Here is a 25658-nt window from a genome sequence, read left to right as displayed (position 1 = left end):
TACAGCGAGAACGAAAGTGGGAGATTGTCCTTGCTGCTTTGGGTAGGGACCGACGTCCGTAAAATAAACGTTAGAGTGATCATTTAGTCACTGCTGCCTCTGTACTCGATGTTTTGGCGTCTTATATGGTGGCACGGATGCATATTGTGTGGGATGGGCTGTGTTACAATGCGTTGTCTTAGATTTTGTGAGAGTAGGTTGGTAGCCTCTGAACAATATTGCGGTGATAAAGGAAATCAAAGTCTCTGAAAACAAAATTTCTGCTTTGGTATGCTTCAGAGTCGTTCTCGCTGGGGGATGAGTGTGGTAGCTGCCAGGAAGGTATTATTCAACCCCAGTTGCAGAATGTGTTGTGTGTTTGTACTGGTAGGTAGGCCAAGAGCTGCCTTGGTCACAAGTAGAATTATAAGTCGGCTTGCTCCTTGTCTGTTTTTTTTTGTTTCGCAAATTGCTTTCAGAAGCGCCATTGAAGAGCACCTGCTATTCGGAGGCTCATCGACTTTTGTTTCCATACAAGCGCCAGAAAATCAGCAGTGAATGTCCCGGAGTTCATGCATCTATGCATAAGCGAAGATAAGGGGTTGTAGATAAATGTATGTTTCAAAAACGCGAACATGTAAAGAGTCAGTGAACAGTAATTTTTCCACGACGTGTCAATTTCTCGATAATATTAGGCATTTTTTATTCTCATTGTGGGGTAGAACAAGAAAATTCATGTAATAAGTAGATTACAAAGCAATGAATACATGATAATAGCTGTTTCTGACTGCTGCTTCTTTGCTGTTGGAAACAACATTGTGAATTGATGGCGAACTCTGTGCAGTTTTGTAGGTGAGCATAGAGCTAGTTGTATTTGTCAACTAGCTGAAACGACGCCTTGGGAACATGATTTCTTGACACCAAGGCTCATAAGCAACTTGACCTGGTGGGCCGATGCCGTCGAATTCTATGGTACAATTAGGGTCGATGCCACTTCTGCCTCTTAAGATGGACGAATTTTTAACACGCAGATCGTAATAAGGGTACGCACCTAAAAACAATAAAAACATGAGGGTAGTACAAGAGTTTCCAATGCAGGATATTGTAATAAGAATAAATATTCACAGGAGTTGCATATTTTAATAACATTAGCGAAGGCACAGGTCGACAAAATGGAAGTTTTTGGTAAAGAAGAAAAAAAGAACACCCTATGTTAGCAGCAGCTCGTGATGCATTTGAAAAGCTTAGCTGTTATGAGGTACAGAATCCGGTGTGTGAGGCATTTTATTACTGAATTTATACATCTGCATACTGTCCCATCATAAAAGCGGAGCAATACTGATCAGTACAAAACCATGCTGGCCAACTCAATATAGGTAGGTATGGAAAGAGGAGTACGAATATGGCAATTACCATGTATTTTATGTCTGGAAACAACTGAACTTCCGACCGGAAGCCTTTCAATACTAGGGTGAAGTCTACACATACGCTGTACGTAAGACCACGCAGATATGTAGTGCGACCATCGTTTATAAAACGCATGTCATGCATAGATGTGAATGTCACGAGGTTGCTTCCTTTAGCGTTGATCTTCGAACTACCCCAGAGTAAGTGATGCGTGTTGAAGTCCCAATTATTACCGAAAGGCCACAACTAGCCGACATTGTCTTTCACAATCGGTCCTGTTTAAATCGCCCGGAAAATGTGAGAGCTGCTGAACACTAATAGAGGGCAATTTGCGAAGCTTTATAGAAAGAAAATTCTCGCCCCGACTTCTCTACTGACGTAAACAAATTTGTGTGATCCCACCCGCCCCCCTCTACCCACAAACAAGAGCACAACCTGAAAAAAGAGAAGAATGTAGAAGTGCCAGGCAAAAAAATTGCCTAAATCAACTTGGCAGTCCTCAGGTGGATTTTCTTCCGCACTACAAGTGGACAAATTTGCTAGATGCATAAACGTTTTATGTTAATATGCTTCTCATATGGTGAGCTTCATTGACGTTGCTGCGACAATTCTTAGTTCACTGAATATATCCGCAGGGTTTTGACATATACGATTTTTCGACATGTGGTCAAGAACATTACTTCATTTTGTACGTGTGTTTGTCGATTTCTCACTGGTGTGGAAGACGGGCGCTTCTCTCCTTTTGCAAACAGAACATGAATAAGGGCACAAAAGAATAGACCGTCGCAACTGCATCTGTTAAAATCTGTTTTTAGTTTATGCCGTCCATTACAACAAACGGGCAATAAAACACAGCAAATCGCCAGCTTAACGAAATTAGTTTACGACAATGTGGTTGTCATACGTTCCCATTGAACAGTACGTATTTTATAGTATTCATTTTTTCATAGGGAGCAATAAAACTTTTTTACAAGGTTATTGCGGACATAATAAGCAAATTATGACTCTAAGGGCCAGTGAGCATGTTTTTTTCCTATCACTGTAGAAGTGTATATAGAATCTGTGGGGATCAGGGGCAGCACTTTACCAAAGAACCAGCGCTGCACTAAAAGAGAAACTGACCAAACGGAACTCACCGAAGGGTTCTGGAATCACCATAAATATTCCACATGTGTGAGCTTCGTTAGCGTAAAAAAGTTGTTCTAGTGCAACGACTACAGAACCTGAAAAAGTAGACGGGAATTGTCGGAAGTTACCCACCAAATGTACCATGCAAAGCAGACATATAAAAGCTCTTTGGTCACAATACAAGTTTTATTCCAGGGGTGTCACTTCTGAAGGGGAATTATGTAAAAAAATAAAAGCTAGCATTTTCCATCTTGAACCATAATTGTAAAGAAAAGCTTATTGAGTCATGCATCTTGAGTGATGCGACTGACTGAAAATACGCAAACAAGCTTTGTGTAACAAGGCTTAAAATGCGTAACAATGCTAGAAATGGTTTCATTCCAGCCTTGAGAAATACAAGTCCACTTGCCCAAACATTGGACTCAGCACACAACTTGTGCTTACGGATTTTTTGTCGCAAGCCTTCAGCTTCACCTTTCTGACATTTTTTTTTCGAGCATCATTGAATAAAGCTATTTTGACACGCTGTCACTACACCGTATTAGGGCGTGCCTCCTCTGAAATAAATTTAGCCCTTCGCCACTGCTGAATCAGTGCGTAAGATTATGAGACATGTGTGTACATGGCCCGAGAAGAAAGAGTGTCGTTTAGCAAGCAATTTTCGTAGCTTCACCGCAGCTATTTTATGGCCTTTTGTCAACAAATCATACGCTGACGCCAAATTAAAAACGTCTGAGATTAGGCACTGATTCTTATACAGTTAACTAAACAACCCAACAAACATTGCGAGACATTTGCTGTTCATGCAATACCTGATCCTGAAACTCTAAAAATATGCATTAGCAGGTAAAATGAATTAAGCGTTGAAAAGCCTGCTGTACGCTTTACTGGAGAGGAACACATTTAGATTCAGTCTTTACGGTGGTAAATATTGTTTTACCTGTGATCAAAAATGTGTGGTAGTTATGGTTTTAGTGACGTTATCGAATCAGTAGATTGACGACGCTTGTCTGCCACATGGTTGGCCATATGATTTGAAATAACGAATGAATCGGTAAAAAGAATTATTATAGTATCTGGAACGGCGAAATCAATGAGCGTGCACTAAGAGTTAGCGATACCTTTTGGGCCGGTAGTCATCTCGTCTTCAAATTCCTCACTGAACTTCCCCGTGACAGTCTTCGTTGATGTAACGCTAGAATTTGGAGATGAAAATGAGTAACAGGCCAGCAAAAATTTCTTGCTATGTAGAAATATATCTTACTTGCGCCGTGTTCTGAAGTAAGACCTATTGAAAATGATTTGTTCCTCCGTCATTTTAAGCATTAAATCCACTTTGCAGAGGCGCCTTCTGTACGCGGTTGTGTTGAACGTCCATATAGGCTCTGTCGTATTCAAGAACTGCAAAGCCAGAAATATGAAATTTGCTGTTTCAGACTGCCACTTTTGACTTGTGCCTTTCCAACAGAAACACAATGAATGATAAGATTTAACACGCTCATTTTGCTTCTGTGTGTGGCTATGGTGTCAGTCATCGCACCGAGAAAGTCACGCCGAGTTCTGTGAGTGTTTGGGTGGAATAATGTTTTCGTCGACCAGAACGCGGGAGTTGGGAACATGAGGTGATTTTTTTGTTGATTGCTGTTATACTAGCTGAGCGTATTTGTCACTACTGAGAGAACACTGAATTACGTCTGTTTCTTGGCGGTAGCGTAGACTGTTGTAAAGATGGTCATGTAGTATGCATAGGTTTTTTAACATCGAAGCTGTTTTTTTAAACCGAAGCCATAAGTTTTTGACCATACAGCGATACAGTTATTATATATAGCTGGAACGCACCACGAAATTGGGCAAATTTCAGTCGTCAGAACTACAGCATGGCTTTTAATAATCCTAATGGGTGAGACGACGAGTACAAAAAGAGCGAAAGAAATTTAGGAAGAATGGAAGAAAGAAAAAGAGAAACGTACATAGTGTAGGAAAGAAGGATATGCGAAAAAAGAAAAGTTCGTGCCGAAAAAAAATCACAACATATCTACGGAGTGCATGATGATGAGTAGGGCGAAGCGTCCATCCATCCATCCGTCCGTGCGTCAGTCAGTGTGACAGTCCGTGCGTCCATCCATCCATGCATTCGTCCATGCGTCCGTCCATCCATGCATCCACCCGTGCGTTCATCCGTGCGTTCATCCGTGCGTCCATCTCTGCGTTCATCCGTGCGTCCGTCCATGCGTCTATCCGTGCATGTGTTGGTCTGTCCACCTGTTTATGCGTCCGTTCATCTAGTGAATACTGCAAGTACCGTCATCTCACATCTTTTCATCATATATTGATCATATTAGAATGACCGCCATCCAGCGGACATTCTAACGACTAAGTGAGAGGTGGCCCAAGCACAATTTCTAACGGCCTAAGCTTCGTGTCTACTTCCAACCTTTAACCGCCTCTACTTGATGGCTATGTTCTAGTTCACTATATTGATGGCACTGCCGCATAACCCTCGCTAAACCTTTCTAAAAGAAAAGAGGTTACGCCCCACGAGTTTAACGTGGCAACCCTTCCTGGTGAGATAGTGCCCAACGTGCGTATTTCTGATACAAGTTTTTTTTAGTAAGCATCAAAATCAAGGCAAATTTTATTGGAGAATAAGTCACCAATACAAGTCTCTGTAAGTTATTTCATCAGAAACAACTATATACTTTCATGATTAACGTGCGCGGGTTTCCTTCTCAAGTGAAAAGGGTGCGCGCGTTCCGCTCCTCTAGTCAAGCCGTTGTGGGGCTACCTACTACTACGATGACTACATACATCGCAGATGCACAACCCACGGCATACGGAGCTTCGCCCCCAAAATTATGAACCATTTTCTTGAAAGGAATCCTGATGACATGTGCAGCAGTAGCGATGCGGACGGCGTTGAGGCGGTTGAAACGGGTGCTGGAAGAATTGTTTGAAGCAAAACTCAGTGTAGCGTTTGCACGAGTAAACGTTTGTTTGAAACGTAAAGACACGGGAGGTGGGTTGGGTTTCGTGTTTCATCACAGATAAGCGAGCCGAGAGGCTGTTTCCACTCGACGTGTGGTCGGGCGTTGCGGGCGGTGGAGAGCGTTAAGCGAGAGAGGTGTTGTGAGCAGGCGGAGGAGCCGGCATCTGCGGCCGCTGCGGCTAGCGTGCCGCGGGTGACGGAGAGAGTGATGTCAGCACGCACCTGCGAGAGAAGCGTGTGAGAGAAGCGTGCGAGGGTAGCGTGACGTCAACTAGCAGCCGCAGTGTGACCTGCTTGGCATTGCTCCCAACCCTGCCGCGAGGGGGACGACGCATGGCGGCGTGTTCAGACGGTCACTGGTACGTGCGGCGTTACACACGTGAGTCAAACAGCGGGCTCACATCTAAGCAAAGTTTTATCCTAGGCGGTTTGAGCCCACACACCCATGCTCCAAAGCTAACGTCATATCCACTGAGCTATCCGGCTTGCAATAGGATGGAAAGATGGGCTAGCTGGTAATTCATAATTGTTCAGCGTGCTGGGAGCGCAGGAGCGCTCGTGAAGTGTGCTCCTCTTTGCTTCGTGTGTGTGTTCCTTCCGCGCTTCCTGTTCACTGAACAATTATTCCAGCTTATTTTTTCGTTATTGATGGTCGCACTGGCAGAATATAGTAATGACTTTTGTAGCATGGTGAAATAGTGTGGGGAAGGTAAGCGAGTCTGAGGAGAGACGCGACGGTGAGGAGTAGGAAAAAGAGAAGGGGAAAGAGAACATCGTAGTACAGAAAGAATTATAAAACGAGAAATACAAAAACGAAATGTAGAGACAAAAAGAGTAAGAGATTACCACTTAAGGAGAGAGAAAAAGGTGTAGATAGTGAGAGAAAAGAGAATGAAAGAGGAAGGAAGCATGCTACACTTATATCCCGCGCAACCTCCGGTCTGAAGCGCATAGCTCGTTGTTGGTGATGTCGTTCGGAGATATTACGTCTCGCTTTTACGATTCCATGTACCAACTGCGTGGTCCACATTACAAAAAGAACCTGCATGCGGGGCCATGGTCTGTGACTCTCCGAGTGAAGCATTTATGTTCGTGCGCTTGCACCTGTTACTCATAAACCCTTCCCTCTATGTGTGATTTCTCGAAAGCGAGCGTGCGTGGCCCATCTTGTGTTAAAGTTAGACAATTTTCGTGCCACGCGAGAATGATTCCTGCACAATCACGATTAGCAGACTCAAGCGCTTCTTTGTTTGTTGGTAATTGCCTAACCATCTTAGGGGACGCATGCAGCGAAACATCCATGATCGGCTATCGGGGTCTATGACCGGCGAAACATGCCAATTGTGATGTCTATGTGTAAGTATACAATGAAAACTCCAAGGCGAGTACCATTTCCTCCACAGAGCAGGTAGTTTTCTGTGAATAAATGAACATGTTGTTTTGGGAGACCTGTATTGGTTATCAAAGTTAAATTCTATGAAAATGATAGTGAAAAAGGTCATATAATCGGTCACAAGCAGGAATAAAATAATCGACGATGAGTCCATTGTTTGTTGGTAAATGCAACGTGCGTCTTACGACAGCTAGTCAAAAAAGCCTTATGTAGGCAATAACTAGGTAGGTAATGTGGCTCCGTAAAAAAAAAAAAAAAGCTGAATTTTCTAATGCAACTATTAGAAGCAAATGACTTCTATAAAAGCTGGTCGTGGTTATAAATACTGCTATTTGTGCAATCAATGGTTCTTGTTCCTCGATAGCAGCTATTTTTTGTCGTTTTAAGAACTTTCTGACTAGGCACCTACAAAAATTGGCCTTGTTTTAAACAAACAAGCTGTCTTCTGCGATGACGAGCAATGGAAACTGCGTTCGAATCGCACCAACAGAAACAACCGCCTATTGTGCAGTTGTATGCATTCCAGTGCATTTGCCTTTGTATTGAAAACCCAGAACAGCAGCACAATAGGTTTTCCGTGTTACCCATCGCTATTATAGGCATCGAAAGCAGCACATTTAAGTTTAGTTCCGTGGAGTTTGCTTTTGTTCTCTGGTGTCCTAAGAAGTATACAAAAAGCACCTCACATACGCTAAAAATAAGTCTTGAGGGTTAGTCTATGCAGAACTAAAAAAAATAAAGCCCCAAGTTTGACTTTTATAAAGTTGAGGAGAACGGCACTGCGGCCAAATTTCTGCGCTATCTTGGAAGGCCACTATGTTAGGTAACCACTGTAATAATGATGGTATGCAATTACCTGTTTCTGCCAGCAATAATTATATCATTGGGCATGGATTTATTTGCATTATATACAATGGTCCATTGATACCACATAGAACATATCTCTGGCTCTACAGCAGAGAAAAAAAAACTATTCATGATAATATAAACTATTAGACCTCTTCTAGAACTGAACAACCAAGTCCCATGAGAATAGCTGCTTTTAAAGAAGAGAGTACATCTCTCACCATGCTGTCTTGCTTGCAGTAAGAGATTTAAATTCGTCCAAATAATTGCACTTAGTACAGAGAGTGCACTCATCATATTAACCACGTTCGCAAACATACTGGAAGCTCTCATGCGTACAATGTATAGGACCTTTACACGGCCTGCGCTGTCAATACATAATTGATACCTGGTCTATTTTTGCATTATTATATGCATCATGTGTTACAAACACGGGGCAGCTTTATTTTTTAATATACACCTTAAATTGCGAAGAGAGCATAAAAGGATACAACTGAAGCCACGTTCAATATGCAAACGTTGAGTGAAACCAGATATTTTGAAGTGCTAAGATGACTATCTATCTCTTATGTAACATAAATCACAGAATCAGAATAAATCACAGAATCAGAGGGAGTCCGCTTTGCTTGGTTCGGCTGAGTATTTCTCGCACTGGTTTTTTCGATTGAGAAATTGCGTGAACAAACTATAAAAAAAGTCGGCTGCTAAAAAGACAGGCTGTTGAAAAAGGTTGCGACAGCGTATCTGACGGGGAATGGTGCTTCCACGAACGTCCATTTTACACACACACACACACACACACACACACACACACACACACACACACACACACACACACACACACACACACACACACACACACACACACACACACACACACACACACACACACACACACACACACACACACACACACACACACACACACACACACACACACACACACACACACACACACACACACACACACACACACACACACACACACACACACACACACACACACACACACACACACACACACACACACACACACACACACACACACACACACACACACACACACACACACACACACACACACACACACACACACACACACACACACACACACACACACACACACACACACACACACACACACACACACACACACACACACACACACACACACACACACACACACACACACACACACACACACACAGACACACACACACACACACACACACACACACACACACACACACACACACACACACACACACACACACACACACACACACAGACACACACACACACACACACACAGACACACACACACACACACACACACACACACACACACGCACGCACGCACGCACGCACACACACACACACACACACGTATATATATATTCAAACTACGCGCGCTAACATATATATATATATGTATGTATGTATGTATGTGTGTGTGTGTGTGTGTGTGTGCGTGTGTGTGTGTGTGAATCATTCGAATGTTAAACCATTGTTTAAAGTCAGCCCAGTGTGTTGTCCTTCCAACTAGCCCAAGTTTCCACGCTTCCTAACCCTCTGATAGATTATGAGATGAACCTGTCCCACTTTTTATTATTTTGTAAAAACTTCCTCCTCCACTGCCCACTGAAATCAACGCTATGATTTTCTGCTGTCGTCAGGAAAGAACATTCAGGAAACAAAAAAAAAATTGCTAAACTTACAATACGCGGAGTCAGTGTCACTTTCAGCTGAAATTCGTTTTTTTCCTTGAGAAAATGTGTAAAAACTATTCTTTCGTTTTGTGCTAGACAGCCGAAGTTCTAGATTCATATTATTTATTCTTCTTCTGAATTTGCAGTTGCAAATATAAGCACACTGTATATCAAAATTGGAGTGGCTGATCGGCCAAGAATAGCTTTGGAGAGTACTAGAAGAAAAATGAAGTGGTTATTGGCTAATCCCAAATATAAAGAGATCCGTAAATGGTAAAATTTTTCAGTTTGATAGACACTATTGTTTTACAAGACATGCTTTCTGACGGAGAATGCTCCAAAATTTTGGTTCTTCTTTACGACTATGGTATCAGTGGCGCGAGACTAATAGCTGTTGATAAGACCTTGTTGAAGGAATTGGGAGATAAAACAAAAGAATCGCTCGATTGGTGCTCTCTACCGTCATAAACCGAAAGAGATCACGAGTATACAAGTTCTAAGAGAAGTGAAAATGCTTCAGATAAGGGTGTAGTTCGCAAATCTATTTGCAAAACTCAGTGCCTTCGGTGATACCACATTAACCTGGCTTGCCTTGATTCATAGCTACAATGTATTTGTAGGAATTCGAACACATGTTAGATTATTGTCCTTATCTAAAGCGACAGAAGAAACTGAAGGAAGATAAAATGGTTTATGTATGAACCAGCCTCACAGTCACTAGCACATCACAACAGGTGGCAGGCGCCGATTATGTACCACAGCCGAAATTTAGTTGCACCACAATGCTTTTCACCGTTTATTAAATGCCACTCTTTACCGAGTTGATCGAACTTCTTCTTGGGAGAAGTTTGGTGACAGGAACGCATCCCAGTGCGCTCATAAGGCAATGGAAGAGGTGTTGGGTCACTGTGCCAAAAGATCGTCACGCGTCAGTGAGACACGTGCGTCCCACTTATTTCTCGTAAAATAATGACTCTATATTGTGGAAAAGTTGCTTCAAACTGTTTCCAAGTGTGTTATTTGGATATTCCGCAGGGGTGTGTTATTTGGATATTCCGCAGGGGTGTATATTGCTATGACGCGGAGAACATGCATTAACCCACAAAGGGTGCAAGCTTCGGTATCCCTTAAAACTCAGAAAAGCTTCTGCAGCTCTACCTGTAACGCTGTAAACTTGCCAAAAAACATTTTAAAAGCTGTATTGTTCCACGCTGTTGTTTGAAAGTGAACACTGCAACTTCCCAGAAGAATGGTACACGCATACCTCAATGCATGCAATTATGATGACCACAATACTACGGTTCTTGGAAAGCAAAGGAAGACACTTCAAGATAACTCAGTGCGTGCTCAAATTCGGCTGGCGAAGCTTGCCGCTAGCGTATTGTTTATGAGGGAAAGGACAATTGCCAGAGGGGACGCTATCTCGTGAAGTACGGCTGTGTCATCAACGACCGAGTGTACCTGGTGCGCAGTATTGGCAGAAAGAACACTCTTAACCATCATGGAAATGTACTGCGATGATTCAAGTATGGTACACACTTGGCAAGCTAATGTGGCCATAGATTATATCAGCATTCCCGTGCATCAAAAACCAAGAAAAAAATTTTATATTTTACATGCTGAGTAGTGAAGGTTACCAGAATAGGTAAGATGTAAAAACCGAAATTGACCGGTTCTTTTTTTTTAACAGACGACAAACCAATTAAAGCAACTGTAAAATACTAGTAAGACGCCCTTCAAGAGCCTGAAAACTCGTACGTTAGTGTATTTCCTGATCTTCATTGAGCTGTTCCTAATAAGAAGACAGCTGAAACCGTACTTTTACAATTATCTCTAATTTCCTGGCATACTACCTGAAGGCATTACGTTTTACAGTACGAGGCCCTCGCTTGAATAAACTGAAAAATAAGAACTGAAGGCATCGTTTTCTGTATTTTTTCCCACCTAACCTTAATGAGGCAATGAACATCGAAAGACTTTATAAGGCATAACCATCAGAAGCACTAAGGCTTAAATTGAACAATATGCTTGTGAAGAGCAATACGGAAATGCACTTAGAAGGGTACCATGTGATTTCATATTGTTTCACACTAAAGTGAAAAAGGAATAGACTTGACCCTGCCGCCATGGTCTTGGGACTAAGGCACTGCGCTGCTGACCCGAAGGTCGCGGGATCGAACCCCGGCTGCGGCGGCTACATTTTCGATGGAGGCGAAAATGCTGTAGGCCCGTATGCTCAGATTTGGGTGCACGTTAAAGTCAAAATTTCTAGGGCCCTCCACTACGGGGTCTCTCATAATCCTATCGTGGTTTTGGGAGGTTAAACCCCACATATAAATTATTAGCAATGGACTTCCACATAGAAAAACTGCACTCGTATTCTTACAAAAAACGGATTAAGCGCATATGTTGAGCTTGCTCCTAGTTTTTAGTAAGAATACAAGTGCAGTTTTTTTAAATACAGCTTTTACAATACAATACAGCTTTTAAAATGTTTTTTGGCAAGTTTACAGCGTTACAGGTAGAGCTGCAGAAGGTTTTCTAAAGTTTTAAGGAATACCGAAGCTTGCACCCTTTGTGGGTTAATGCATGTTCTCCGCGTCATAGCAATAGACATGCCTGCGGAATATCCAAATAACACACTTGAAAACAGTTTGAAGCAACTTTTCCACAATATAGAGTCATTATTTTACGAGAAATAAGTGGGACGCACGTGTCTCACTGACCCTTGACGATCTTTTGACACAGTGACCCAACACCTCTTCCATTGCCTTATGAGCGCACTGGGATGCGTTCCTGTCGCCAAACTTCTCCCACGAAGAAGTTCGATCAACTCGGTAAAGAGTGGCATTTAATAAACTGTGAAAAGCATTGTGGTGCAACTAAATTTCGGCTGTGGTACATAATCGGCGCCTGCCACCTGTTGTGATGTGCTAGTGACTGTGAGGCTGGTTCATACATAAACCATTTTATCTTCCTTCAGTTTCTTCTGTCGCTTTAGATAAGGACAATTATCTAACATGTGTCCGAATTCCTACAAATACATTGTAGCTATGAATCAAGGCAAGCCAGGTTAATGTGGTATTACCGAAAGCACTGAGTTTTGCGAATAGATTTGCGAACTACACCCTTATCTGAAGCATTTGCACATCTCTTAGAACCTATATACTCGTGATCTCTTTCAGTTTATGACAGTAGAGAGCACCAATCGAGCGATTCTTTTGTTTTATCTCCCAATTCCTTCAACAAGGTCTTATCAACAACTATTAGTCTCGCGCCACTGATACCATAGTCGTAAAGAAGAACCAAAATTTCGGGGCATTCTCCGTCAGAGAGCAGGTCTTGTAAAAGAATAGTGTCTATCAAACTGAAAAATTTTACCATTTACGGATCTCTTTATATTTGGGCTTAGCCAATAACCACTTCATTTTTCTTCTAGCACTCTCCAACGCTATTCTTGGCCGATCAGCCACTCCAATTTCGATATACAGTGTGCATATATTTGCAACTGCAAATTCAGAAGAAGAATAAATATTATAAATCTAGAACTTCAGCTGTCTAGCACAAAACAAAAGAATAGTTTCTACACATTTTCTCAAGGAAAAAAAAACAAATTTCAGGTCAAAGTGACACTGACTCCACGTATTGTAAGTTTAGCAATTATTTTTTTTGTTTCCTAAATGTTCTTTCCTGACGACAGCAGAAAATCATAGCGTTGATTTCAGTGGGCAGTGGAGGAGGAAGCTTTTACAATGTAATAAAAAGTGGGACAGGTTCATCTCATAATCTATCAGAGGGTTAAGAAGCGTGGAAACTTGGGCTAGTTGGAAGGACAACACACTGGGCTGACTTTAAACAATGGTTTAACATTCGAATGATTCACACACAAACACACACACACACACACACACACACACACATACACACACACACACACACACACACACACACACACACACACACAATATATATATATATATATATATATATATATATATATATATATATATATATATATATATATATATATATATATATATATATATATATATATATTAGCGCGCGTAGTTTGAATATATATATATATATATACGTGCGTGCGTGCGCGCGCGCGTGTGTGTGTGTGTGTGTGTGTGTGTGTGTGCGCGTGTGTGTGTGTGTGTGTGTGTGTGTGTGTGTGTGTGTGTGTGTGTGTGTGTGTGTGTGTGTGTGTGTGTGTGTGTGTGTGTGTGTGTGTGTGTGTGTAAAATGGACGTTCGTGGAAGCACCATTCCCAGGCCACGCGTGAGCTAACTGAGGCCTATCACATAAGTAAATTTGACGGTACATATGTAAGTTCCCCGTCAGACACGCTGTCGCAACCTTTTGCAACAGCCTGTCTTTTTAGCAGCCGACTTTTTTTATAGTTTGTTCGCGCAATTTCTCAATCGAAAAAACCAGTGCGAGAAATACTCAGCAGAACCAAGCAGAGCGGACTCCCTCTGATTCTGTGATTTATGTTACATAAGTGATAGATAGTCATCTTAGCACTTCAAAATATCTGGTTTCACTCAACGTTTGCATATTGAACGTGGCTTCAGTTGTATCCTTTTATGCTCTCTTCGCAATTTAAGGTGTATATTAAAAAATAAAGCTGCCCCGTGTTTGTAACACATGATGCATATAATAATGCAAAAATAGACCAGGTATCAATTATGTATTGACAGCACAGGCCGTGTAAAGGTCCTATACATTGTTCGCATAAGAGCTTGCAGTATGTTTGCGAACGTGGTTAAGTAATATGATGAGTGCACTCAATGTACTAAGTGCAAATAATAGGACGAATTTAAATCTCTCTCTGCAAGCAAGACAGCGTGGTGAGAGATGTACTCTCTTCTTTAAGAGCAGCTATTCTTCATGGAACTTGGTTGTTCAGTTCTAGAAGAGGACTAATATAGTTTACATTATTGTGAATAGTTTTTTTCTCTGCTGTAGAGCCAGAGATAGGTTCTATGTGGTATCAATAGACCATTGTATTTATTGCAAATAAATCAATGCCCAAAGATATAAATATTGCTGACACAAACAGGCAACCGCATACCATCATTATTACAGTGGTTACCTAACATAGTGACCTTCCAAGATAACGCAGAAATTTGGCCGCAGTGCCGCTCCCCTCCACTTTATAAAAGTCAAACTTAGGGCCCTATTTTTTTAGTTTTGCATAGACTAACCTTCAAGACTTATTTTTAGCGTATGTGAGGTGCTTTGTGTATATATCTTAGGACACCAGAGAACAAAAGAGAACTCTACGGAACTAAACCTAAATGTGCTGCTTTCGATGCCTATAATAGCGGTGGGTAACACAGAAAACCTATTGTGCTGCTGCCCTGGGTTTTCGATACAAAGGCAAATGCACTAGAATGCATACAACTGCACAATAGGCGGTTGTTTCTGTTGATGCGATTCGAACGCCGTTTTCATTGCTCGTCAGCGCAGAAGACAGCTTGGTTGTTTAAAACAAGGCCAATTTTCCTAAGTGCCCCGTCAGAAAGTTCTTAAAACGATAAAAAATAGCTGCTATCGAGGAACAAGAACCATTGATTGCACAAATAGCAGCATTTATAACCACGACCAGCTTTTATAGAAGTCATTTGCTTGTAGTAGTTGTATTAGAATAGTCAGCTTTTTTTTACGGAACCATATTATTTACCTAGTTATTGCCTACGTAAGGCTTTTTTGACTAGCTGTCGTAAGACGCACGTTACATTTACCAACAAACAATGGACTCATAGTCCATTATTTTATTCCTGCTTGTAACCGGGAATATCACCTTTTTCACTCTCATTTCATCGAATTTAACTTTCATAACCAAGACAGTTCTCCCAAGACAACACGTTCGTTTATTTACAGACAACCACCTGCTCTGTGGAGGAAATCATACTCGCCTTGGAACTACCATTCTATATTTGTACCTAGACATGACAATTGGCATGTTTCGCCGGTCATAGACCCCGATAGCCGATCATGGATGTTTCGCTGCATGCGTCCCCTAAGATGGTTAGGCAATTACCAACAAACAAAGAAGCGCTTGAGTCTGCTGGTGGTGATTTTGCAGGAATCATTTTCGCGTGGCGCGGAAATGGTCTAACTTTAACACAAGATGGGCCACGCACGCTCCCTCTCAAGAAATCACACATGGAGAGAAGGGTTTATGAGTAACAGGTGCAAGCGCACAAAGATAAATGTTTGATTCGGAGAGTCACAGACCACGGCCCCGCGTGCAGGTTGTTTTTGTCATGTGGACCACGCAGTTTGTACATGTAATCGTTATAGCGAGACGTCATATCTCCTAACGACATCACCAACAACGAGCTATGCGCTACAGAGCGGAGGTTGCGCGCGATGTGAGCGTAGCATGCTTCCTTCCTCTTTTATTCTCTTTTCTCTCACCATCTACACCTGTTTCTCTCTCCTTAAGTGGTAATCTCTTACTCTTTTTGTCTCTACATTTCGTTTTTGTATTTCTCGTTTTATAATTCTTTCTGTACTACGATGTTCTCTTTCCCCTTCTCTTTTTCCTACTCCTCACCGTCGCGTCTCTCCTCAGACTCGCTTACCTTCCCCACACTATTTCACCATGCTACAAAAGTCATTACTATATTCTGCCAGTGCGACCATCAATAACGAAAAAATAAGCTGGAATAATTGTTCAGTGAACAGGAAGCGCGGAAGGAACACACACACGAAGCAAAGAGGAGCACACTTCACGAGTGCTCCTGCGCTCCCAGCACGCTGAACAATTATGAATTACCAACTAGCCCATCTTTCCATCCTATTGCAAGCCGGATAGCTCAGTGGATATGACGTTAGCTTTGGAGCATGGGTGTGGGCTCAAACCGCCTAGGATAAAACTTTGTTTAGATGTGAGCCCGCTGTTTGACTCACGTGTGTAACGCCGCACGTACCAGCGTCCGTCTGAACACGCCGCCATGCGTACCCCTCGTGGCAGGGTTGGGAGCAATGCCAAGCAGGTCACACTGCGGCTGCTAGTTGACGTCACGCTACCCTCGCACGCTTCTCTCACACGCTTCTCTCGCAGGTGCGTGCTGACATCACTCTCTCCGTCACCCGCGGCACGCTAGCCGCAGCGGCCGCAGATGCCGGCTCCTCCGCCAGCTCACAACACCTCTTTCGCTTAACGCTCGCCACCGCCCGCAGTGCTCGACCACACGTCGAGTGGAAACAGTCTCTCGGCTCGCTTATCTGCGATGAAACTTACATGAAACCCAACCCACTTCCCGTGTCTTCACGATTGTCAGAGCTCGCAAGCAGATGGGTGCGCCCACGTGGCAACTAAAGTAATGTAAAAGCGACAAAACCAACGGGAATTCTTGCTTCATCATCTTCGTGAGCGTACAAGCAGGCCGTGAGCTCAACAGGTCTCGCAATAAGTTTTTGATATTTGACGCTGCTGTTTGGCTGCACTTGCAGGTGAACATACGGTCGTAAAGGAATAATGGTGGTCGGAGTTGGAGGTATGATCGGTATCGACGAAATAGCAATTTGCCAGCGCTGTATGACGAAACATACAGCCTCTACATGTGCGCGTACATTAAAAGTGTGACTTAGATGAAAAATAACGAACTTAGCAAAAGGTGTAGTGTTGATGCTTTTGTGTGTTGCAATACGTGTCACTTTTGTAGAGTCAGCCCAATTTACCATCACTGCTATCGGGGTGTTCGTTTATCTAGTTCCTGCCACTTCATATACAAAATATTTTCGAAAAGTGACAAGTTTTTCTTCTTTATGCTTTGTGTGCATAGGTAATGACAATTACGAAATAGAGAGCTCCGAAGAGAGCGAAGTGGTGTGCATTCATTTTGTTCGTAAACAAACAGGAATTATAATATTCACAGACGCCACAGTGGAGGGCTTCGGAAATCGGTCCATCCAAGTATTATCCCGTTTCTGTGGTTCGATGACAAATACATAGCCAGCATATTAGTAAGGGCGTAGTTTGTACGTTCTGCAAGACCGTTGACATAGAGATGGTATGGTGTTTAATGCCTGAAAACCCCTCTCTCACCATTTCATACTAAATAGCACCAACATTCCTGCATTCTGACACTAGTGCTCACAATATTGGCGGTATTTTCCTGCAGTGAGATTGATGATTATGTAAAAGGGTCATTGCGTATGCAAGCCACGTCCTGACTGACGCCGAGAAGAATTATACCATCACTGAACAGGTGTGCCTAGCTGACGTGTGGTCAGTGCACAAGTTTAGACCTTATCTATATGGCCGCCATTTTACCATCGTTACAGACCACCATAGCTTAGGTTGGATTTCTACGCTCAAGAACTTCGTCACTGGATTATGCGTTTTCAAGAATACTATTTCACTATCTATATGGTGTCATTTTACCATCGTTATGGACCACCATGGCTTAGGTGGGATCTCTACACTCAAGAAATTCATCACTGAATTATACGTTTAAAAGAATGCTATTTTACTATTATTTACAAGTGTGGTAAGAAGCACCAGGACGCAGATGCGCTTTCTCCCTGCCAACTTCCCACGGTGCCGTCCACTGGCCCCGCTACAGCTTTAGCGACGAACGCTTGAACGGTCCTTCCAGATCTGTCTGGTGCTTGGCCGCCATTTACAATATTACCCCTTACAACCACGGTTTTAACCTAACACACAAGCTCGTTCACTCTTACTGTAGGCGCATCACGTACCCGTAGCATGCAGGAAAATTCATGACCACCCCATACCCGCCTTCGTCTAACGCTAAGGCATTTCATGCTCAATAAGCGCGTTCTTTACTGTCACATCAATCACCCGGGTGGTCAACGTTTGGTGCCCGTTCTGCATCGCTCTCTTCGAGCTGTTATTCATAAGGCGTATCACGATGACCTGACTGCTGGTAACTTCGGTTTTCAAAATATGTACGGCAGCATTAAAGGTTGCTTCTACTGGCCTGGTCCGTTCTCCGGCGAAGCAAAGAGCGTCGCCTCCTGCAACCTTTGTCAGCGCTGAAAGCTTCCAAAATCATCAAACATGAAAGGAGCTGCAACTCCTTCCATGTCCTTCCACTATTCGAAGTCGTTTGAATTGATCTGTACGGTCCTCTTTTTACGACTCCCACTGGCCTTTGATGAATATTGTCGGCTGTGAACCACTTGCGCGTAAAGCTGAAATTTACTGCGTGACTTCGCATGCTTCAAGCCTTGATCTTGCGTCTTGGCGCTCCTCGAGTTATCCTGAGTGACCTTGGAAAAGCTCTCTTTTCGCGAGTTGCGGAGCAAGCGGTCAGAGACTCTGGCACTATGCACAAGACAACCTCCATCTATCACTACCAAGCCAATGGGCTGACTGAGTTAATACATCGCACTCTCTCCGACATGGTAATCTTGTACATTGAGTCATACCACACAAACTAAGAAGCAATTTCGCCGTTCGTAACATTTGGTTTAATACCGCCATACAACCCCCAACTGGCTACTCGCAATTCTATTTTGGCTATGACTTATCACCATCTTCTCTTCTTGACGTGTATTGTGCACTGACTACGCAGTGCCAACGGGTCTTAACCATTGCACCTTCCTCGAAATGCGAACGTCACAGTCGGATTCGAAACCGGGGCTTTCAAGTCAGCAGCAGAGCACAACAGCTACTGATCGACCATAGCGGAGAAAACGAACAGCAGACTGGCGTAGTGAAAGTAGCGGCATAAAAGATGTAAATGTGTCGAACAATCGAGGGAAGGAATTCGTGCATGCCCAGACGTTTTTGAATTTGCTGCCACTCCCGTGATGTGAGCTACAGTGAGGCAAACGCGGCGGTACAAAACAATCACAATACTTGCGACTATCGATTCGAGGGAGCGTCCATTTCTTGGTGGCAAGCCGTCTGTCACTGCGACCTTGTTAACACAATAGAGTTCAAATATTGCACAACCATAGAAACTTGGTGAATTCATGCATACGGTATTCTGTTATTAACGTAGCAGTTGCCATCAGAAGACCTGCTGCTTTCGACATCTCGGCATGTGTTGTTAATTACAGTTTTATCAAAATATTAGTAATGGGGTGCTCACAATACTTTTCAGTTTTATTGCTTTCGTTTCTTAAATTGTTGTTTTAACATCATGAAAAATTTAAGAAAAAAGGTGAATATGTTGAATATTTTGAGAGCTGCGGCATTTTTTATCGTTCTTCTCCCGTTTAGAAGCAATTTATTCACACAAAGCCCATCATCTCTTGTCTAATATGTGGTTGCTACGCACTCTCGTTGAATGCAAGGACATCGAGTGAACGGACTTTGTTCGCCACGGCTTCATACAGCGAAGTTCAGTGTCTTCAGCGTTTGTACTATACGAAATAGCCGATGCATTCGGATTGTAAGACGTGGTGTGCAATCGCTTTTCATAGGCAGAAGAATGCTGAATTGCAAACGGTCGACTGAAAGTGCCATGAACTAACTTTCTTTTTTTATGAGACGCACGATTCAATAGTGGAAGAAATTAAGGTGTGCAAGCGAGGATACAAGAGAGCCGGAGAACACGCATACTGGATTTAGGCAAGGGCATCTTAGGGGTGAGGCTTGTCCCGTGTCCGTTAGTACGGCTAGGTTATGTGGGGCAATGCTCGAGTAACGTATGGTGTAGTCGAAACATATGTGAGACTCAAAATAAGGTTTAACAATGAACTAATATCGTTCATACCTACACAGCAACAATAGAAGACACCTAGAAGCGCCATCCCTTTATACTAGTCAGCGACTTCAACGTAGAAATCATCATGAGTACCTTGCCTTTTCTCTAATCTCTTTGTCACTTTATGCCAATTCACATCACTCGATTTGCCTCATATGGGGCAACGCTAGAATAACACATGTGAAGTAGAGAAAACGTTTTAACAAGGCTTAGATCAATCGCAATTGTGTCAGGAAAATATAAAACGCCTACAAAGACGAACCCTTCATTCTAGTCGGTGGCTTCAACGTACAGAATTTTGGCCTCGGAGATTATGAAGTCTCACCCTCTCGCGTGTGACGTCAGTTTGTCGACTGCACACTCAACCACGCTGCACCCAGCCGCTTCATGTGCGTGCATCGTCTGCTTCTGGTGAGAACATAGTGAAACAAAAAGCCTCGTAAGGGTAACTAACACTCGCAACAAATGTTTTCGAGTGCATTTATGAATTTATTTTTGTGGCGGCACAATCGGCAGGGCGAAGAAACTTCCAACATGGCCGACAAGCCCGCCGATAGTAACTATGTGTGAATGTTATCGCTCGTCACCTGCAGTTTGCGCCGTGTGATACTTATTACTATAGTTCGGCTGCTTCTTTCTTAATTTCAATAAGCGCGCTTTTTACCAGCATATAAAAGCAGGTAGATACAGCTTGCGACACTTTGCGGTGGTGTACGACGTAGGCTACGTTGTCGAATGTGCGCAGCTGATGCCGTCGATGGAGATCGGATCACCGTCGCGGCAATGGCAAACGCGTGGACATGCGAACCCGCCACACAACGCCCCCGTTGTGATCGAGTGCTGCGCATTGGTGAAGTACTGCTCTGTGCAGTACTTCAGAAATTGCAGAAAAGGACACGCGTGCCCTTCCACTTAGGATGTTTTTTTCTCTGCAGTTCAATGAAGGTCACAGCGAACACGAAGATATGAGTGAGAATTGCTAATGTCTGCCACCATGACATTCACAAACAACGCACGAGATATTCGCTGCAGAGCAGCTGTTTAAATTGCTGCCTCTGCAATCAATCGACCGTTCTTGGACTCTGGCATAAATGCAAAGCAGCATCAAGTTACTAAATTGGAGATAATCGAGCTCGGATTGCAGCTATGGACGTCGGCAGGGCACAAACCCGTGTTGTACTGCAGTAAGAGGAGTCGTGAGGGGTAAGTGCTGGTGTGACTTGAGGAGGGGGCAAGTTTCGCTTGTGCCCCCTGGTCTATGTAAATCACTGCAGTTTGTCTCAGCATTGTTTTTTCAGTGAGAGCGGCATCACAAAGTATTTCAATATTATTACCACACAGGGCCGTCGCTTGGGTATCTAAATATAACAAATAGTTATCGCTGAATATATATGTATATACCAAGCACAGGGCCACAAAGGTTAACGTGGGAAAGACAAGCTGGTTGAGTTTGCGTTTACGCACGTAGCATAAAAAAAAAGCTTAAGGAGCTCCGCTTAAAGTGTCTGCCTTAGGTGACAACCTTTAGTTAACGTGCACTAAACAGTGATATCCGGTATCGCTTACAAATTTATGGTAAGCAGTGCACTAGACGAGTGGTTGTCTTCACCAGTAAACTGCGTATATATGTACGTTTACCGACCAGATAAAGCTGTACTGTCAAATGTCCCCCGCTACTGAGCTGCGCTCACGAGGCCCGCTTACCCGAGGCGATTCGGAGGCCACTTCGTCGGTTCCGTTGGAGCCCTCGTGGTTTTGGGACAGCATCTCTCCTAGTGTAAGTCACCTACGCTTGTAGCCCACGAGCAATGAATGACTGAAGTACGGGCGAGGCGCCAAAACACGGTTACACGGTTGGAAGCATACCAAAGAGTGGCACGTAGGGCGGATACAGCAAAAGTCACTGTCAGCGAAGTGCTTGCTGCACATGATCGATTGAGACATGGGGCACTTTCCCTTTCTGAGTTTCACGACTTCCTCCTCAGCTTTGAGTCCTTAGATAGATAGATATGTGGGGTTTAACGTCCCAAAACCACCATATGATTATGAGAGACGCCGTAGTGGAGGGTTCCGGAAATTTCGACCACCTGGGGTTCTTTAACGTGCACCCAAATCTGAGCACACTTGCCTACAACATTTCCGCCTCCATCGGAAATGCAGCAGCCGCAGCCTGGATTTGAATCCGTAACCTGCGGGACAGCAGCCGAGTGCCTTAGCCACTAGACCACCACGGTGGGGCCTTTGAGTCCTTAGGTTAGTTGAGAAAGCTAACGCCCTTTTCATGGTTGGTGATCTTATAGAGGCACAGAGAAGTACTTCACCGTCGTGTAGCACTCACTGTGGACGCAAGCGGCCGCAGTTTCAAGAAACAAAACACAATGCTTTCAAAACGAGGTGTAAATAAAAAGCGGACACCCACGGTTGATAGCACAGCTTTTGTAGCCAAAACACACAAGATAACTATTTGAAATGCTTCTTTGTCGAGTTTTATCACGACGGTGGTTTCTACACAACGCCGCTGCTCGAAAGCACGGGAATCCTCGAAATGACGTCATGCATGCGCGTTTCGCAGTGCCGTCATCGGTCGCATACTAGGCCAATGCGACCTTAGCACCTAGCTTCGTTGAATCGTCATCATTTGTTTCGTAGATATGCTTGCATTACTTATGCTGTTTGGTGTATTATTTTGCATAGTGTTGGCAACTTGGCATATGTGCTGCATTGTCCCCGTAAAGCAGCTCAATAATCTACTCTGTAGATCTTACCATGCCGAATATGGGCACCAATGCTGCTTAGCCTCTATGCCAGCAGACGGAGCACGCACCACTCTTTTTTAAAACAGTGACGGCGCATAGCAAGTCTTGCCATACATGCAGTTGCCACTTGACTGGCATGGGCCGAGGACGAGGGCGGCTCTTGCCCTAAACGAAAAGAAAATTGCGTGTTTCTTCGCTCGAGAGCCAGTCGCGACGGACGTGCTTTTGTAGAGCTTGCTACACTGCTGTTTATTAGAAGACCTGTGCACTTATGAAGTCTCGTGACACTATGCGTAACGCCTGCCGCGATATCTTCGATTCTTCCGTGGTGCCTAAGCTCAGCCAAATATCACCCGGTATCACCTGACCTTACGAAAAAACCTGCTATGCTATCAGGGAATCTTACAAATCTCGCTTTACTTCCTAAGAAGAATAATATTATTTTGGGTTTAACGTTCCCCAATCATGATATGATATTAAGAGACGCCGTATTGAAGGGCTCCGGAAATTTTGACCACCTGGGGTTCTCCAACGTGCACCTAAATCTAAGTAACGGGCCTCGATCGCTTTACTGCTTCCATACGAAGAGTATCAAGGCTGTATACACGTATGCACCAACCATTCTGTCTCGCAGCACTTCATGTGGCAATACATTTCAGCAGTCCTGAACAACACACACACACACACACACACACACACACACACACACACACACACACACACACACACACACACACACACACACACACACACACACACACACACACACACACACACACACACACACACACACACACACACACACACGCGCGCGCACACACGCACACACACACACACGCACGCACACACGCACACACACACACACACACACACACACACACACACACACATACACACACACACACATACACACACACACACACACACACACACACACACACACACACACACACACACACACACACACACACACACATATATATATATATATATATATAGTTTTTTTGGGGGGCATATTTCTAAATTATGTATGTCATAGTTTTGAAACCTAGGAGACCCAGAAATATTGATGTAAATCTTCTCAACAAATATAGAAAAATTGCATCGAAAATGAAAGCAAAACGCAGGTGCTTTACATTAATATGTACAAACACTCATTCATTGCCACCTGAAAACCTGTATAGAGTATAGTGTCTCGATATCGGCAACGACGCAATTAATCTGGACATGAGCTTTCAAGAACTAAAGGTCAGGGAATTTCAGGGCCCCAATAATCAGCGGTGGAGGCTAGATTTTGTGCACATATTTACTCCGATAGTAGCTAAGAATGGTCATGAAAGCGAGCATATTGGCACTATTGGCACATAAAATAAAAATTGCACACATCACTGCACATAGGGGCTATTGACTGACAAATGCCGGGGAGAACTGCAATGATTTACCTTTTTGATCTCGTAGTCATCAACTTCTTGGTATGAGAAACTAATGGGTAAAGACTGTTTAACTGTCATAAATAGGGTGAATAAAATGGACGGGATAAACTTCATTTCACGATACTGTGTCAATGAGCTTCGCTTGAAAGAAACAGCACTCACTGAATATCCCTAGCACTACTACACCCTTAAATATAGAGTCTGCGCACCTGGAGTGAGTGTATTCGCTATGTCTTATTGTACAGCAAGTACGGCAGGTGCGCATATAGTATTTAGCTGTCAGACGACGTTGCACCTCTGCTCAGAATGGTTCCATTAAAAATTACGCCTAGGCAGCCTCTTTGTGGTAGCACTGCGAGACTGAAAAGCGTTACGCAATTGCAAGTACACAGTAAGGAACTGTACATTGCATTACGTCAGCGTGGCTTTTACATACTTGAACCACGGGGTAGAGCACATCATTGTGTGAGTTATGTCAATAGATTGACGAATATCTAGAATGAATGCAATCACTTTGTGCTGTCATATATAAAGAATATTTTAACCATCGAAGAACAGCGTCAAAGGGGCCTGCAGTTCGTTAAGTCGGAACAAGCTGCAGCTCAAAAGCAATACCGGATACAGTCACTTTATGCTTGCTGTAATTCCTCGGGCGCAACAACAATAACAAAAAAAAACTACAGTCCGCTCACTGGGATCGCCTATAAAAATATTTATCCTTGTCGCTTTAAAAACGCGAATCCGGAGGAGAGTTGGAGGCGAAAAAAAGACGAAACTTCTGCAGCCATAGTTGGGAGCACTGCTTAGCGCCTGCAGGGTAATGGGGAGTGAAGTGAAGCTCATAGCCACATAAATACAGAGCATGTGTAAACAGAAAAAAAATATTGAGATAAATGACGCATATAGGCAGCTTGACTGGTCTTACTTCCCCAAACAATAACAGCAGCAACATTTAGAAGAATTCTCCCGCACCAATAATAAAACAGGAATACACAAAGAAAAGCAATAAAAATCGGTAAGAAAAACATTTTCACTAAACACAGATACGACCTTGGTATTCGTTAAATTAGTACACGTCTCTTTAGAAAGAGGGCTAATGTGGTCATCACATTGTTTATATTTGTTTTGTGTTGAACGAAAAGAGTCCAGCGGCCATGGTAGGAGAGTGTTTGGAATCTGTAGTTTGTGCGTGGTCAAAGAACTGCCCAATGTTCGGTGAGCCAGCTTAAGCGAGATGATTGGTGGATTAAGAGGGTATTAAAGATGCGGATAAGAGAGAAGAAGACAAATAGTGTCCATGACCAAACTCGTAAACAAA

General features: G+C 43.3%; 1 protein-coding gene across 1 annotated transcript; it reads right to left on the bottom strand.

Annotated features, from left to right (window-relative positions):
• Nucleotides 1-653: 653 nt before the first annotated feature.
• On the bottom strand, nucleotides 654-24518 carry LOC119167966 (uncharacterized). The gene is made up of 5 exons (XM_037419426.2): nucleotides 24350-24518; nucleotides 3779-3915; nucleotides 3636-3709; nucleotides 2523-2609; nucleotides 654-1030 (listed from the first exon to the last, which is right to left on the bottom strand). The coding sequence occupies exons 1-5, from the start codon at nucleotides 24452-24454 to the stop codon at nucleotides 861-863; spliced, it is 573 nt and encodes a 190-aa protein (XP_037275323.2). The 5' UTR covers nucleotides 24455-24518; the 3' UTR covers nucleotides 654-860.
• Between the last annotated feature and the right edge of the window lie 1140 nt (nucleotides 24519-25658).

The sequence above is a fragment of the Rhipicephalus microplus genome, chromosome 6 (genome assembly GCF_043290135.1).
Source record: "Rhipicephalus microplus isolate Deutch F79 chromosome 6, USDA_Rmic, whole genome shotgun sequence".
NCBI lineage: Eukaryota > Metazoa > Arthropoda > Arachnida > Ixodida > Ixodidae > Rhipicephalus > Rhipicephalus microplus.
The sequence above is the reverse complement of the archived record's forward strand: the minus strand, read 5'-3'. Positions and strand labels throughout refer to the sequence as shown.

Bases quoted from the DNA above. Each gene is read 5' to 3' on its own strand.
- LOC119167966 (XM_037419426.2), bottom strand. From the start codon at position 24,454: ATGAAGTTTATCCCGTCCATTTTATTCACCCTATTTATGACAGTTAAA. The intron at 3,916-24,349 runs GTAAATCATTGC...CTGGCTTTGCAG, and splicing joins ATGACTACGAGATCAAAAAG to TTCTTGAATACGACAGAGCC. The intron at 1,031-2,522 runs GTGAGTTCCGTT...TATTGTTTTTAG, and splicing joins GGTGATTCCAGAACCCTTCG to GTGCGTACCCTTATTACGAT.